Source organism: Blastomyces dermatitidis (genome assembly GCF_000003525.1).
Source record: "Blastomyces dermatitidis ER-3 genomic scaffold supercont1.15, whole genome shotgun sequence".
NCBI lineage: Eukaryota > Fungi > Ascomycota > Eurotiomycetes > Onygenales > Ajellomycetaceae > Blastomyces > Blastomyces dermatitidis.
In genome coordinates this window covers 694,577-708,971 of record NW_025544788.1, presented here as the reverse complement: position 1 = coordinate 708,971, position 14,395 = coordinate 694,577, and the positions used below count along the sequence as shown (strand labels likewise).

The 14,395-nt window shown below is 47.3% G+C and overlaps 4 protein-coding genes across 5 annotated transcripts; 2 read left to right on the top strand and 2 right to left on the bottom strand.

The window, feature by feature from the left end:
- The first annotated feature begins 664 nt into the window (after nucleotides 1–664).
- BDCG_09401 lies at nucleotides 665–6,302 on the top strand. Of its 2 annotated transcripts, XM_045425190.1 has the most exons (4): nucleotides 665–2,329; nucleotides 2,385–5,829; nucleotides 5,897–6,151; nucleotides 6,237–6,302. In XM_045425190.1, exon 2 carries the CDS (start codon nucleotides 2,482–2,484, stop codon nucleotides 5,644–5,646), a length of 3,165 nt encoding a protein of 1,054 aa, XP_045282924.1. In that variant the 5' UTR covers nucleotides 665–2,329; nucleotides 2,385–2,481; the 3' UTR covers nucleotides 5,647–5,829; nucleotides 5,897–6,151; nucleotides 6,237–6,302. The 2 variants fall into 2 exon arrangements, with proteins under 2 accessions (XP_045282924.1, XP_045282925.1); XM_045425191.1 differs by having other exon boundaries at nucleotides 865–6,026; nucleotides 6,091–6,151.
- On the bottom strand, nucleotides 709–1,935 carry BDCG_09402 (uncharacterized protein; the record flags this gene model as incomplete). Its single annotated transcript, XM_045425192.1, has 4 exons — nucleotides 709–971; nucleotides 1,054–1,386; nucleotides 1,448–1,601; nucleotides 1,681–1,935. 4 exons carry the CDS (start codon nucleotides 1,933–1,935, stop codon nucleotides 709–711), a joined length of 1,005 nt encoding a protein of 334 aa, XP_045273742.1.
- Nucleotides 6,303–6,346: 44 nt separating the features above from the next.
- BDCG_09400 (capsule polysaccharide biosynthesis protein) lies at nucleotides 6,347–8,049 on the top strand. Its single transcript, XM_045425189.1, has one exon. The coding sequence runs from the start codon at nucleotides 6,644–6,646 to the stop codon at nucleotides 7,835–7,837; it is 1,194 nt and encodes a 397-aa protein (XP_045273741.1). The 5' UTR covers nucleotides 6,347–6,643; the 3' UTR covers nucleotides 7,838–8,049.
- Nucleotides 8,050–10,857: 2,808 nt separating this feature from the next.
- On the bottom strand, nucleotides 10,858–12,084 carry BDCG_09398 (uncharacterized protein; the record flags this gene model as incomplete). The annotated part of the gene is made up of 3 exons (XM_045425188.1): nucleotides 10,858–11,226; nucleotides 11,300–11,381; nucleotides 11,585–12,084. 3 exons carry the CDS (start codon nucleotides 12,082–12,084, stop codon nucleotides 10,858–10,860), a joined length of 951 nt encoding a protein of 316 aa, XP_045273740.1.
- Nucleotides 12,085–14,395: the final 2,311 nt, after the last annotated feature.

The window sequence follows — 14,395 nt, the reverse complement described above, 5'->3', positions numbered from 1 at the left end:
ATATGCATTACAACATATACCCTTCGAGAGCCTGGCAGTCTATCTTGCATTCTGGAAGATGCTTTCCTGCTCCGAACGCCTCCCGGCTCAGATCCGATCGGGCTATTTCTACTTTTGTACCACAACGCGCTCCCAAAATTGGGATGCTGATTGTAAGGACTTCATGTTGTGGATACCATGCAGAGATTCATCGCCCATTTTTGCGATTTTCCATTCTCCCAAGGGGGGCTGCAAAACAGGAATCGAGGGGAAAGCAGGGTGAAAGTTATGTACTCCGCTACTTAGTGCACAGGTTCAGCGCAGCCACCAAGCTTAATTGATGAGTGACCAGAGGAAGAGAGCGATGCCCTAAACGAACATTTAAACGAACATTAGTCCGTACCAGAACATATAATATATTTTGGATCGATACAATAGTTCGACGGCATCGGACAACTAAGCGGTCTGAAATATCACTTTTTTCGGAGTGATCTAAATGCGATGTACTGTGCAGAAGATGTGCAGAGCTGAACAATTGAGTTGTTCCAGACCGTTTCAATTCCAACTGCATATAGCTAAACCGATAGGCTAAAATCGAGCGAAGAGCAAATGCAAAAATACTAGTGGACCAATAAACTAAGACTTTCGCGGCATGGGCCTTTCTCGAACAAATCATCATCGTATCCTCATGCAGGTTCCAGTTCCCAGCCTCATCATTCAGGAAGTTCCTCAAACGGTAAAACGTCGTTTGAACCATTCTTCAGCACTGATCAACTGAAGATCTGGCCCCTCTTGACCCCTGGCACAAGCTCCGGCCGCCTTCAGCTGCGCCGCTGTATCGGACTCGGTGGCTTTCTCGCCAAAATATCGTCCACCAGTGATCTGCGTGAACCCGAACATCAATTTCGCATCTTCGAGCTCATGGATCCCATGCGTATCGAAGGCTTCCCAGGATGGCATGAGAGGATCGTAGCGGGATTTTTTCCCGGTCACTGAAATCTTGTCAATAACCGCCGGCAGGCTATTTCCCGTTTTGTGCTTCTGCATTGGACCAATGCTAATTTCTACACATACCTTGCTGGAACGCTCCGACCAATTCGTCAAAGCTACGAATATCGCTCACTCCATGGATGACATGACCATCCCACTTCTCGGGCTCCAAAAATAGGCCGTGGATTATGTCACCGTAATCGTCGGTCATGCTGAGCCATGGAACGTCCTCCATCCCTCCCCACATCGGAGCCTTAAACGTGAGGTACCCTTCTGGGTCGGGGAAGTGAGGAAAGCCACCAAAGACTGGGGCAACTTCCTTCGACAGGAAGTTCTCCAAATACCACCCAGCGCAGATGAATGAGGCAGTGGAAAACTTTCCAGTTGAGCGAATGTAATGTTCGATCTTGTTTTTCACTGATCGTCACACAGAGCCAATTAGTGATGGACCAGAAAGGTAAATCTGCGGGTGGCTTACTGTCCATGGCTTTCATTCGGACCTTTCCCCCGGTCATTTCTGTGCAAGGAGGACCGGAGCTGAAGACGATATGCTTCACGCCCGCTTCAATAGCACCATCGATAATGGTCTTTCCCATGTCAAACTCAGTGGGAGCGGTTGAGTCGGTGAAAATCTGACGAATCCCTAAGCATTTGGCCCCCGCAATGGTGGAGGGAATAAAAAAGAAAATATATGGATATCTAGATGGTTACCTTGTCATCCGAATTGATATTGACGAATGCTCCCCAGGCACCTCCAAATGCCTGGGCCATCTCAGCGGGATTGAAGCCATTAGCCCTGACGACTGTAGCACCAAGATCAACCAGCGCCTTGCTTCTCTCTGATTCAGGATTGCGGGTAATGGCGCGAACTTGGAAATTGGCCTTGTTCCCGAGAAGGGATCTGACAACAGAGCCACCCTGGTTGCCTGTAGCACCGAACACTGCTATGATTTCGGGAGAAGCCATCGTGTACGTTGGATATAGAATGAAGTTATCGAAGTCTTGCAGAGAGTTCGACGGAGGGAATTTTTTTTAATCAAGAAATGCTCTCTTTATCAGTCGTGTTCTTTCAGCCCGCCCACCTTAGCAATCTCCGGCAGTCCGACGGCACGGAAGGCTACTTACATGGATTTATTTACTCTCCTAGGCGGGATCCAAATTTGATTCACATCTTGACAACACACTCCCATTTCTCAAAAATTGGGTTAATGGCTTGAAATGATTAGCAAGGGACGATGATCAGTCACAGCCACTCAATTATGAGCCAAACACATAGCATGTTGCTTCGCAGCGAGGCGTAGCTGGCTTGTAACCAAGGGGGAAAAAAAAAGAAAAGGAAAAGGAAAAAGGAAAAAAAAAGGCAAGCTCTAGTCCGGAAGCTCTCCGCCGAATCTCTACTGACTGGTAAATATAAGTTTGTTCAAAGAGAATAAATTGTAGATGGAGCTTTCTTGTGACATTCTTCAAACATATTGCAAATCTCCTACCCTCAATTAGCTTTCAACACTCCTAATGATGGGTTCCGAATATAACCACCTCGTTCAACGCGGTGATGGCTTGGGTCAACTTTTCGAAGGTCAAGCACTTCTAACTCCTGACGCACCCGCAGTTGTCGACGGCAATTGCATTTCGACTTACGCAGAAATTCGCTCCCGGAGCATACATCTAGCATCCCAACTCCGAAAAAACGAAATTGCCCTGGAGGAGCCCATTGGGATCATTGTTAACCCCAGCGTCAACGATGTCATTACTCAGATTGCAGTAATATATGCTGGGGGTAGCTGCGTTCCCCTTGACCCAAACCTTAGCGACGAGCAGCTCGAGTCCAGATTAAAAAGGCTCAACACACGGTATCTCATTGTCGATTGTGCAAATGAAAATCGCCTATCGGGCTTCCATCAATTGGTCGTCGGCGACGAGAAAGCTGAGAATGGAATGTACTGCGCAGAGATTCCGCCTGATCTTCCTGTTTCAACGTCACTCGAACACCGCACCCATCTAATCCATACGTCTGGAACCACGAGTGAGCCCAAGGCGGTCCAAATCCTTGCTCGATCCGTCCTGGAAGTTGTGTATCACTTCCCCTTTGCTCCTCTAGACGCGGAAGATGCTGTTGCACATGTAAATAGCACTAGCTTTGATGTCTCCCTTGTCGACGTATGGGCTCCTCTGTTACGAGGCGCTCGCATCGTTCTCGTTTCCAAGAACATCCTTCTCGACCCCTTCGCGCTGGCCGACACAGTAGAGAAGTTCCAAGTAACAGTTATGGCCACAACATCTGCTGTTCTAAATCTCGCGGCTGTTGTCCATCCATCTGCCTTTTCTGGTCTAAAGATGTGGATGATCGGAGGCGAAGTTGCTCAGCCATCGGCAGTGAAAGCGATCCTAGAGAACGGACCACCAGGCCAGCTAATCAACGCTTACGGCCCCACTGAATGCTGTGCATTTGCCCTTGCGCACAGAGTTACCCTGGATGATACCAAGGAAGGCTCGATCAGTATCGGAAAACCTATTGGTGCGACATCGGCATTCATTCTAGATGAGTCTCTGCGTCCTGTGAAGGACGGCGAGGTTGGAGAACTATACCTTGGTGGGCCAGGCGTCAGCCGCGGCTATGTGAACAACCCTCAGAAGAACTCCGAAGCGTTTGTCGAGATTAACGGTCTGATGGAATCGGCGACATCAAAGATGTTTTATCGCACTGGAGATTTTGTCAGCCGGGGCCAGTCGGGTCAGATTTTCTTCGTTGGCAGACGAGACAACCAAGTTAAAATCCGTGGATTCCGTATTGAATTGGAGGCCGTTGAGACAGCGTTGCTGAAAACGGACCGTTTCTCGGATGCCGCTGCGTTCAAAGTCGACACTTCCGGTCATGGAACAGGAGGAACGTTGGTTGCATACGTGGTTCCAAGTTTTCATTCGACGGATACCCTCGTCGGAGTCGCCGATAGGCTGAAGATTATGCTTCCGGAATACATGATCCCACGTATAGAGCTGATCGACAAATTGCCCCTCAATTCCCATGATAAAGTCGATCGCAAGAAACTAGTCACCATGTACCTGGAAAAAGCCCAATCCCAAGCAGTGTCGCTTTCAAAACACCAAGAATCGATGACAACCATCTGTCGCTTACAACAGCTTTGGTGTGACACATTAGGATTGGGCATAACAAATTTTGAGGATCACGATGACTTTTTCCTCTTGGGCGGGACTTCTCTCCAAGCTGCTGTGTTAATTCACCGAATTCGAAGTGAGTTCGACATCGATATCTCGACGTTAACCCTTTACGACAACTCCACACTGATCGGGCTAGCTGCTGTAATCGACAGCTTCAGGAAGGGAACATTCATTGAGAAGGACGAGCGACAACTTTGGCTGGCAGATGCCAAACTAGGTGAAGGCATAAGTATTCCGAACAAATCTCCTCTAAACTGGCGCCGCGATACAGAAGGCCGTGTCTTCTTGACAGGTGCCACCGGCTTTGTGGGTGCATTTTTCCTTGTACAACTACTCGAGATGCCGGATGTCCATCAGGTTGGATGTCTGGTGCGCGCTTCAAGCGTTGAGACGGGTTTCATGCGTCTTCGCAAGATCCTTGAGAAATATAAGCTCTGGAATGAATCCCTCATGGCGAAATTGCTCATTCTTCCTGGGAACCTCGAGGACGACAATCTGGGATTTAGCAAAGAACGCTTTGAAGAAATCACGGAATGGGCGAGCGTTGTGTTCCATTTTGGAGCCCGTGTAAACTATATCCAACCCTATTCCGTTCATCGTGCCGCCAACGTCATTGGGACCTTGAACATCCTACGCCTTGTTAGTACCGGGAGGCCTAAGACCCTTCATTATGTGTCGAGCATCTCCTGCTTCGGGCCCACAGGTATGATAACCGGCGCCTCAAAAGTTTCCGAAGACGGTCCTCTTTTGCCTCACCTTGATGCGCTGTCATACGACCATGGATACGCCCAAAGCCAGTGGGTTGTCGAATATATACTACAGAATCTGATCAGCCGGGGATTCCCAGTAGCCATATACCGACCAGGATCAGTGACCGGTCACACCGTCAGCGGTGTAGGCAACCCCGATGATTTCCTCTGTCGTTTGATAAACACATGCTTCGAGATTGGATGTTGCCCACTGCTTCCTGGTCAACGGAAAGACGTTGTCCCGGTTGACTATGTCTGCTCGGCCATTCTGCACATTTCCTCGTCGAACAAGAACCTTGGGAAGGCATATCACATAGTCCCACATGCGTCAGAATATGTTTCCGTAAACGACACATTCGAACTAATTGCACGATGCGCAAATCAGAAAATGGAAGCTCTGCCATACTCTGAATGGGTCGAGAAGCTTGCCAGTAAGCCGAACAGTCGTCTGAAGCCACTGCAACCAATGTTGCAACAAAAGTATTATAAGGGACTCACCCGGTGGGAAATGTATGAGAACATGCCAGTCTACTCGACTGATAACACCGAGCGTGCTCTTGAGGACTACCCAGGCGGACTACCCTGTCCACCTCTCGATGAAAAATTAGTTCGCCTCTACCTCGCGCAGTGGGAAGACGACAAAAGCCAGGCTAGTCGATCAAGAGCCAAGCGGCCAAGACCTGCCGACGATGGAATTTTGGCCACAGAGAGGGTGGGGGTGAAGCAAATACGTGCCTCGACTGGGAGTTGAGCTTTTCATGTATGTCCTCATTATTATTTAGGTGTTTATTTTGGGAATTCCGGCTTTGTGGAGACTGCAGGGAACAAGGTAACATTGATCGGCTAGTGAGATAGGGCTGAAGGTGGTGGGGGAGAGATGTTTTCATGCCGTTTTGCTTTCATTCCAATGTAGTCCATGGAGTCTAAATTAAGGGTATGTTTTCTTCTTGACTGTGTGATTTTTTTTTGTTTTAGATGACTGATGTTTCACCATTGGTCAGGCTGTCGATGGAGGTATGTGAAAGTGTAGAGATAGGATAGCAGCAGTCGTTGAAGTAGATAGAAAAGTGGAACAGCTGTTGCTTCTTGTTCTTACCCTCGTGCGTCGTCATAATCAAACCACAACGAAAGGTTCATTGCGACCCCCTTCACGCTCTATGGTGCTGATACTCACACAAAATCGTTTGGAACTTAGGAGACGGAACAGAAATATTGTCTTCGACCCTCAATCGGAAATTCTTGCGAGGTTGGTTAGGGTTAGCTAAATTATCCTAGCCTCAGCCCCAGCTTGTATGAACTAAATAGAGTAGTAAACCCGCAAGCTAATACAGTAGTAATAAGTCTCCGTTATAAGCACTAGTTGTCGGATCTCCAACAAAAGAGAAGGTAAAATTAACATCAAGCGGGGCTCACTTCAGTGAAATGGGCTAGAAATAATTTAGCGCTCGAATCACGAATCGAGGTGTATCCTGGCAACTGCTCTTGGGTTTGGACGATTTTAACTCGTCCGTTTTCGGGAATGCGACTCTCCTCGCAACAGCTTGAAATGTTGCTGTGGTTACATTCATGGGTCCTTTGCTAGACAGCGGCACCGCACCGTTTTCGCAGTCTGGTATAAATAGGAGACCATGGGATAGGAAGCATACAGGAGGGATAGGTTGGCGCAAGTAACTTTACAGACTCCAAATTCACGAAAAATTTGACGAAAGGGAACAAGGATATCAAAGAAAAATCATCTATCAAGAGACATGGCTCCTCATCAGTTTACCATTCCTCCTGAGTTCCAGGGCGATCTCAAATATGTCGAACCTCGTCATGCGCGGACAGACGAGGAAATCATCTCGGCTCTCAACGCCTTTACGCCGGTGGAGTCAGAGAAAAATATCTGGGCATTCTGGGATTCAGGGATCCAATCTATGCCCGGTTGGTGCAAGCGCAACGTGGCAAACTGGTCTCGTCTTTGCGGTCCATCGTGGACAATTCGTGTGCTAGATGCCGTTCCTGACTCCCCCAACTACGCGTTAAAATACCTACCGGCAGACATGCTCCCTGAGGCATTCACCAAGGGGACTATGGACGGTCCGTACACTGGCCCACATAGCGCGGACTTTCTGCGCGGCGCATGTTTATATCTCCACGGAGGGGTGTTTATGGATGTAGGGATCCTGCTCGTTCTCGACCTTGATCGAGTGTGCTGGTCTACGCTTGCAGACGACAGTTCTCCCAAGAACGTTGCCGTGCCCTGTATGTATGATGGGGTGATGGCAAACCATTTCGTGGCTAGCCGTAAAGGCGACCCATTCATCAAGAGATGGCACGACCTATTTGTTCATCTTTGGGGTAACAGAACGTCTCACGCGGGAATGGCTAGCAGTCCGCTCCTGTCATATGCTGCGCAACTGGACCTCACTGCAGCAGCGCAGAACGGATACCAGTTCGAGTTCTCAGTTGACGCAATGACCGTGTTGGAGTACATCACCCAGGTTCTTTGCTGGGGGCGCCTGTGCAGACTCGAAGACGCGGGGGACGGGTTCAGCTGCGCCGATTATGCTGCGGATAATATCCTCTGGTTCGATTCTCTCAAGGAGGATTGGGCGCTTGAGACTATTGTTGGTTTCCGCGGGCAAAATGCTTTCGACGCCCTCTCTACACGTCTAGACGTAGACCCGGAATCTGAGGAGTACAAAACTGCGTATAAGGCGGTGTGGCGTGTGCTCACACATTCCTCAATGCAGAAAGTCAGTCATGCCAAAAAATTATCACCATCACCCGGATTAGGATATCTTTGGGATGACAAGGACGGCGCCGATTGTGAGCCAGGGACATTTGGGGAACTTTTGAGATATGGAAGTGTGTATTTTGAACAAACGAGGGAGAGCATTGCCATTGTTCAACTTGAGAAGCGGAAGGATACATTTAGGAAAGGAGTGTTTGAGCCATGAAAGATCGTGAATATTCGCTTTGATCCGCAGTATAAACCAGGGACAGGGGGCATCAAGGTGTTAGCCCAGTTTATTTTGCAGCTCCATACTAGGTGCCCAGCTTGAATGATAGAGTATATTCACTTATCAAACCAAATTTTGGTTCTGTAAAATAAAAATAAAAAAGTTCCTGGAGAAAATCAGCGAGAAGGGAGACCGCGCAAAAGACCACATCCACATTACCTTGGATAGCTATGTTTCGCAAGCTATGACTGTAAAATATGGCGCCGAGTTCCCGGATCGCAGGGAAGGATTAAATCCTCCGTCTTTCGTCTAAGAAACATCCAGATGATTGGTTCATGAAGGGATGATTTGTTGCGGTCTCAACATGTATGACAAGGACCTTAGGCGCCAGTCGTCGCCCCATAATATGGCTAACACGACGTCCATACGGCATTCAGCAGCGAACTATCGCAGCATTGACTAGGAGGTGGTCGTTCAAAATACCGGAGCGGCACAGGATCATAAGAGAGCGTGGAGATAGTTGCAACAGGTCTGGGGCTGAACGGCTGAAATGTTGGTGTACAGTACTACATATGTACCTCAGAAGGTATGTACATACATGCCGCTTGCTTCCCGAATTAAATCAGGTCTGCTAGAAATCCACTCCCTTGCCGCATGGGCACGAAACGGGCAGTTCAGAGCTGCACACGTTCATGTATTCCAGTATCCATAACGCCTGGTCAGGGTTAAGAGCAACATCCCGGACAAGTTATCGCCTCGCGGAGAGTGTAAAACAACCCCTTGGCAAAAGAGTAAATGTGACGAATGGCTAACTATCCGCACCGCCCGAGTACTTTTCATGACCAATTCATTCTCCAGCCTGGTGCGTGCGCTGTTAGGGTCCTCGCAAGTAGTTATTCCTATGGAGTTGATGTAGCTCTAGAGCTTCAGGAGCTTCAGGGGCACGCCTAGCTAGCTCACGATCCTGCAAATTTCACAGCGAGGCATATGCTTATACACCCCCATTCACCAATATCCACAAGGCATACACTCAACAGGGGTTGTACTCCATCTATCATAGAAGAAATAGACTTCCTGTCGCACTGGCAAGCCGCGATAGTTCTCCGGAGGGACGAACAGCTGAGCAAATGGGTAAAAGGAGAATAATTAAACACTCATATAATGGTCAAACAATTAAGTTGAGTTGAGTGCGATCTCAAACTCTTCAAGTCAAGCTCACCCTTTTCACCTTCGTCGTTCGTTAATGACCAAATGTTGACAGCCCGGGTCAGTCACACCGCCTAGTTCAACTAACTTAAATATTTAGTTAAATAATTGAATGCGGCAGAATAGCTACTAGCTGCTTGACCTCAACCTCAGGCCACCTACTTGCCATCTGTTCAACTGCGCAGGTTGGTAACAAAAGGGGTCAAAAGTAAAGCATATCGCACCACCCGGTCAATTGGCTGTCTGTCTATCCATAGTTTCAACGCACATATACCCCTCAGAATCGACTATGAAGACCCCCTTTGCGGAGAAATGTTCCTTAACGGTTGTGCCATCTCAGGCGTGGAGACAAAGATGGTCTACGCATTGATCCCTTTATCATCATCATTATTCTGCTGCGATTCGTTCTTCCCAAGAGAATAATACGCGGCGTGAGAACTAAAGCACGGTCTCAGCGCTCAATATCAAAGCTCCAGTGTAGCCTGCAACACCAAGTCAAGCCGCCCCTAACCGCGGGGAGAGGGTTTCACCATGGCCTAGCCATCATCCAATCCCTTTGCTTTTAGCTACTCTTTTCTCTTTATTTATTCCAGAACCGCGCCCGTCCGGCGTCCGACGGTCTGTGATAGACCGTGAACTTGGTACCGAGTCGAGCCCAGGTACACTACAATAATCTACCTAAGATCAAAACTCGCGTGGCAGGCAGCCTTGGAAAGTGGATAATAACTCCCGGACGGCAGGTCACCGAGCCCGGTTGACAGACAGGATTCGATTCGATTGCGGGGTTATGCAGCTTTGCAGCTTCTCTTCATCCGCAATAATCCTGTCTGTCAAGAAAGGAGGGGAGGGGGTGGTGGAAGTCATATACCAAAGACTCGTTCATATAACTCCTCCACTTGCATTAGCCACAAGAGAGTCGTTGACTAGCTTAGCTAACTGGATAGACGAATGCATCATTATTTGGCAGAAAGGGACAGACGATAATCATACCATTCGCCCCAGGATTCGAGCGCACTTTTCAAAATCAAGCTGGATGAAATGGCTGGTATCAGTCCCTCATCAATGGCTCGGCTTGGTCAGCTGAGTCGCAGAAACCTAGTTATCAAAACGCCGAAGATTCATCCATGGCCGGCCGACCTTTGCCTCGGGTATATCCAAGGGCGATATACAGTTCGTGATAACTCATAACTCCTTGGAATCTGCAGAAAGCTGGCCATTGGTACGATGCAAACCCCCATTCCTCTGTCTGGAACATGATACCTCTTCTGTATGATGGAACAATAGGCTTTTCCACGAGGCTCGAGAAACTAAATAGCTACAGAAGGATTCTTTCTGTATTACAGAGTACATAGTGACGATAACCAACCGTATCCTGACTGGCTTACAGCCATCTCTAAGATATACACTCAAGCTCTATCGGTTTCAACAAACGAAACCTCTCTAAACCTCGCAAAAGATGTTGGCAAACGATTGCATGCCATCATTCCCATTGTATAGGATACATGTGTGCAGTTTTCAATTGCATATGCCACTACGGGATGGATGCTCCTGAAGGAGGGAAATGGAAGAGATATTTGATATCATATATATATTCGTGTATGCCGTGGAGTCATTCGATATATCTCGTCAAAGAGTCATAGTCATACTATGCCTAAAAAAACCGTGTATCCAGAAAACCAAATACCAATAACCCTGCACCATAACGACACACAACCACAACCAAGCAACTGTCTCTCCAGCCATTGATAGAAATCTCATCCTGTCAATGCAAAAACAATCAACTTCGCACCTGGATGTCCATCCCTCCTCACCTATCCTAACCCACCACTAAGCTCGCCAATATCATCAAAACACCAATCATCCCGCCTGTCACCGGTTTCGATACACCGCTTTTGAAAAGAGGCATCGCGCGGCGGGCTGTCTAGATATTCGCGAATGATGGATGTACTGGGCCATTCGCCGTCGCTAGCGGCAGTGCTAGCGCTACCACCATCACCAGCACCAGCACCATCACTATCGTCATCGCCGCTGTTGGAAACACAGCCTGATATGGGGATTGGGAGTGAGAGGTGGTGGTGGTGGTCTGCAGGGTAATAGTACTCATCGATGATGGCATGCCAATAGTCCCAATCGACCTCCTTGTTCGTGACCTTGCCTAGCCAGCCGTCGATGTCGGTTACCTGGGTGGATATGAGATCGCTCGCACGCTTGGTGTTGTGTTGGAGTGGGGGTGGGATGTCAGCCTTTGTTCACCAGGGCCCATTTGCGGTTCGGTTGCTGCTTCTGCTGTGAGTTGTATGCTGTAGTTGTAGATGGTGAGCTGAACAATGGCTTCCTGGGAGGTGGTCGGAGTAAGGATATCTCTGTCCGTGTTCATAATAGAGGGAATCAAACACATCTCGATGGTAATCTCCACATTGCCAAACACCGTCTTGTTTCTCCATTGACCAGTCCACAGATGCCCAGCCCGTAGAGCAATTTCGTCGATTGACCGGCTCCCACAATGGTAGTTGGCAACCAGCTCCATCGCACTCATACCACTCATCACAATCCCCATGATCATCAGAGCGCCCACCCCCCGCAAGCAAAAACACATCAACAGCCACAGAAATAACCAGCTGCAACTCATCAATGACACATTTCAACGCGCCATGCGCCACTCGATCAAATGGACACCACCGTATAGACACCGGGAATCCTAAATCCTCCTCTCCCACCCCAGCCCTCACAGACAACACCCTCGTCTCAAAATCATAAACAGCACGCTGACAATGGTATACATTATCGTCTATGACATCCACAGTCTGGCCGTCAACAGTACCACCACCACCACCTCCTCCTCCTCCTCCTCCCGCCCCTCCTCGCCATACATTAGCCAAAGAGCGCAGGCAGAACAGCACCTGCTGGATATCGTCGCAGGTGGCTGCGAGGTTGATATCGTATATCTTCCAGCTGCGGCAGGAGAGCATGAGGCGTTCGGAGAGGGTCATGAGGGTGTTTAGGAGGTGGGTGGGGTGTTTGGGGTGTTTGGGATTCATGGTTGATGTGTAGGAGTACCCTAAATGGGTACTCGTTGAGGGGATATTTTTTATTCTATTTTTTATTCTTTATTCTATTTTTTATTTTTATTTTTATTATTCTATTTTCTATTTTCCCGTTGATAGTCTGAAAGGCTGATCTCATACAGACCCAGAGAGTAAAATGGGAGTAAGATGAAAAGAAAGAAGGCACAGCAAATATCAGAAAAAAATTTAGGTGATTGAAATGGACAGGATACCAAGAAGATATCTATCTGCTGTGCAATGAACTATACACATGTATGTGTATGCATGATAAATACCAGACAATGATGGGGGGAAGCCAATGACCTCACAGAACCCATGAGCTCTTTGTATAGAAGAGATCCAGCATCAAATTGTAAAACAAGGAAAAGGCAGGAGCATAACAAAAAAGAATATAAAAGAAAGGCATCTGATGAGGATAATGAATGGCCCCATCCAACACTTGCCTGCCTACCATCTTGTACATAGTACGGAGTACAAACCCTCTGCATGGCATAGCACATAGCATGGTTTAGTCGAGACAATTCCCCTTCGTGCTTCAAGACAATGAAGCACTCCCTCTTCCTCCCACTCTGAGCAACAGGAATAGCATCCCTCCCCCATGCTTTGCTACCGTATAGCAGAAGAAAAAACGAAGGGTTGGCTCTGACCCTTGTGTGTACAGAATCTGCCTCCAATCAAGCATGTCAGCAGTCAGTTTCTTTAGACCAATAAATAATAAACAAAGACAACCCGGTCCGAAACAAGAGGTTTTCGGGAAGGAAGGCAGAGGAGGTGGAGGGTTATCCATCTACAGTATCTATCGAAGGCGGAGTGAGTGATGTTATGTTATTCTATCTGCAGCGCCGGAGAGTTCGTGTTGGTATTGCGGAGTACATAGATGTTTGGTTGTTTGGCCGCAGCACAATCTCATATCTGGTACCAGGAGCCACAAAAATCGTATTGTATTCCTGGGATAAGTTAAAAATAGAAACATGATGGTCATAGCCTCCTTTTGCCACAAGTTCAACAGGGACAAATGAAGATTGGCTGGGGGATTTGATGGCTCATACTGCGTACACAGTACTTCCGTAGATGCACTCTGTTTGCCAATATCCAGCACAATGACTACATGCGTTGTCAACCACACTGCAAGCTCTTTTGTATGTATGTACAGTACATAACTTAGTATGCTCAGATCAGTCGAAGTCATTGATGAATCTGGTTTGTATGTCTTTGTCTTTTCTTTTTTTCTTTTTTTTCTTTTTTTTCTTTTTTCTTTTCTTTGAGAGACAACTATGAAAAGTGTACTCCGTAAATCTAGATCAGATGCATATAGACAAATCTAAAAGAGAGACAGACCTAATAAACTATCTGACTCATATACAAGTGAAACCAGGTTTTGTTTCTTTAGAAAGAAGATGAGAAAACCTATGGTATACTGTAGAAAGACACTCCACTGTTCATGACCTGCTGATGCTGGAAATGATCAAAAAGTATACATATCAGACACTGTCATGATTCATTCATTGTTTCCTCATTATTCTTTGGAAAAATAGCATCTACAAGCTTTTTCTTGCTGCTGAATGCTTAGTATGTCTGCAGTGTACGCAGTACTACTGTACATGTACGTTCAGAATGATAAGAATAGCATCAGCAGTTGCAGAAGACATTGAATAAAGAGGAAATCTATTTCACTCTCACTCTCACCTCTCCAGATCATATCGAAGAAGTTCTTCAAGAGCAAACTCCCCTTCTCACTACACCTTTCTTGGTCCTTGACTGATTCATCAGTTTTAAAAATGATATCACTGCCTCAGTACAGAGTATTCTGGTAGGTAACTAGTGCTTTAATAAGAGAAGTAGCAAATAATAAATTAGCCCCTGATTATGTTACGCTGTACACGGCTTTTGGCTTTCCCTCAGCCCCGCTGGAATTCTCCCCAGAGAATGCCTGCCCGCCCCTGGCCGGGGTAACTATCATGAATAATTTATTATGTGCGAACTCTGAACCTCCTAACCCAGCCCTGGGGACAAAATAACCTGTTGTTTGTTACTCGCTCGCATATCCATGGAAGAAGGTCTTTTATTTCTCTCTCATCTTTGCTTTAAAATTTTCCAAAGGTTTGGCGCCTTTTTATTTTTATTTTTCCTCGCTGAGGATACGATAACTACCCTGGATTAGGCTTAATATTTAATATGGCCAAGGTGCGACCGTAGTGTACCTACCTGTACATGCACGTTGCTGCTGAATGGTGGAAAACTAATATTCAAATTAATGTAACATGGAGTACGGAGTACGGAGTAC

What these genes read in the sequence shown, in the direction of transcription:
- BDCG_09400 (XM_045425189.1), top strand. Translation starts at nt 6,644, where the DNA reads ATGGCTCCTCATCAGTTTACCATTCCTCCTGAGTTCCAGGGCGATCTC.
- BDCG_09401 (XM_045425190.1), top strand. Translation starts at nt 2,482, where the DNA reads ATGATGGGTTCCGAATATAACCACCTCGTTCAACGCGGTGATGGCTTG.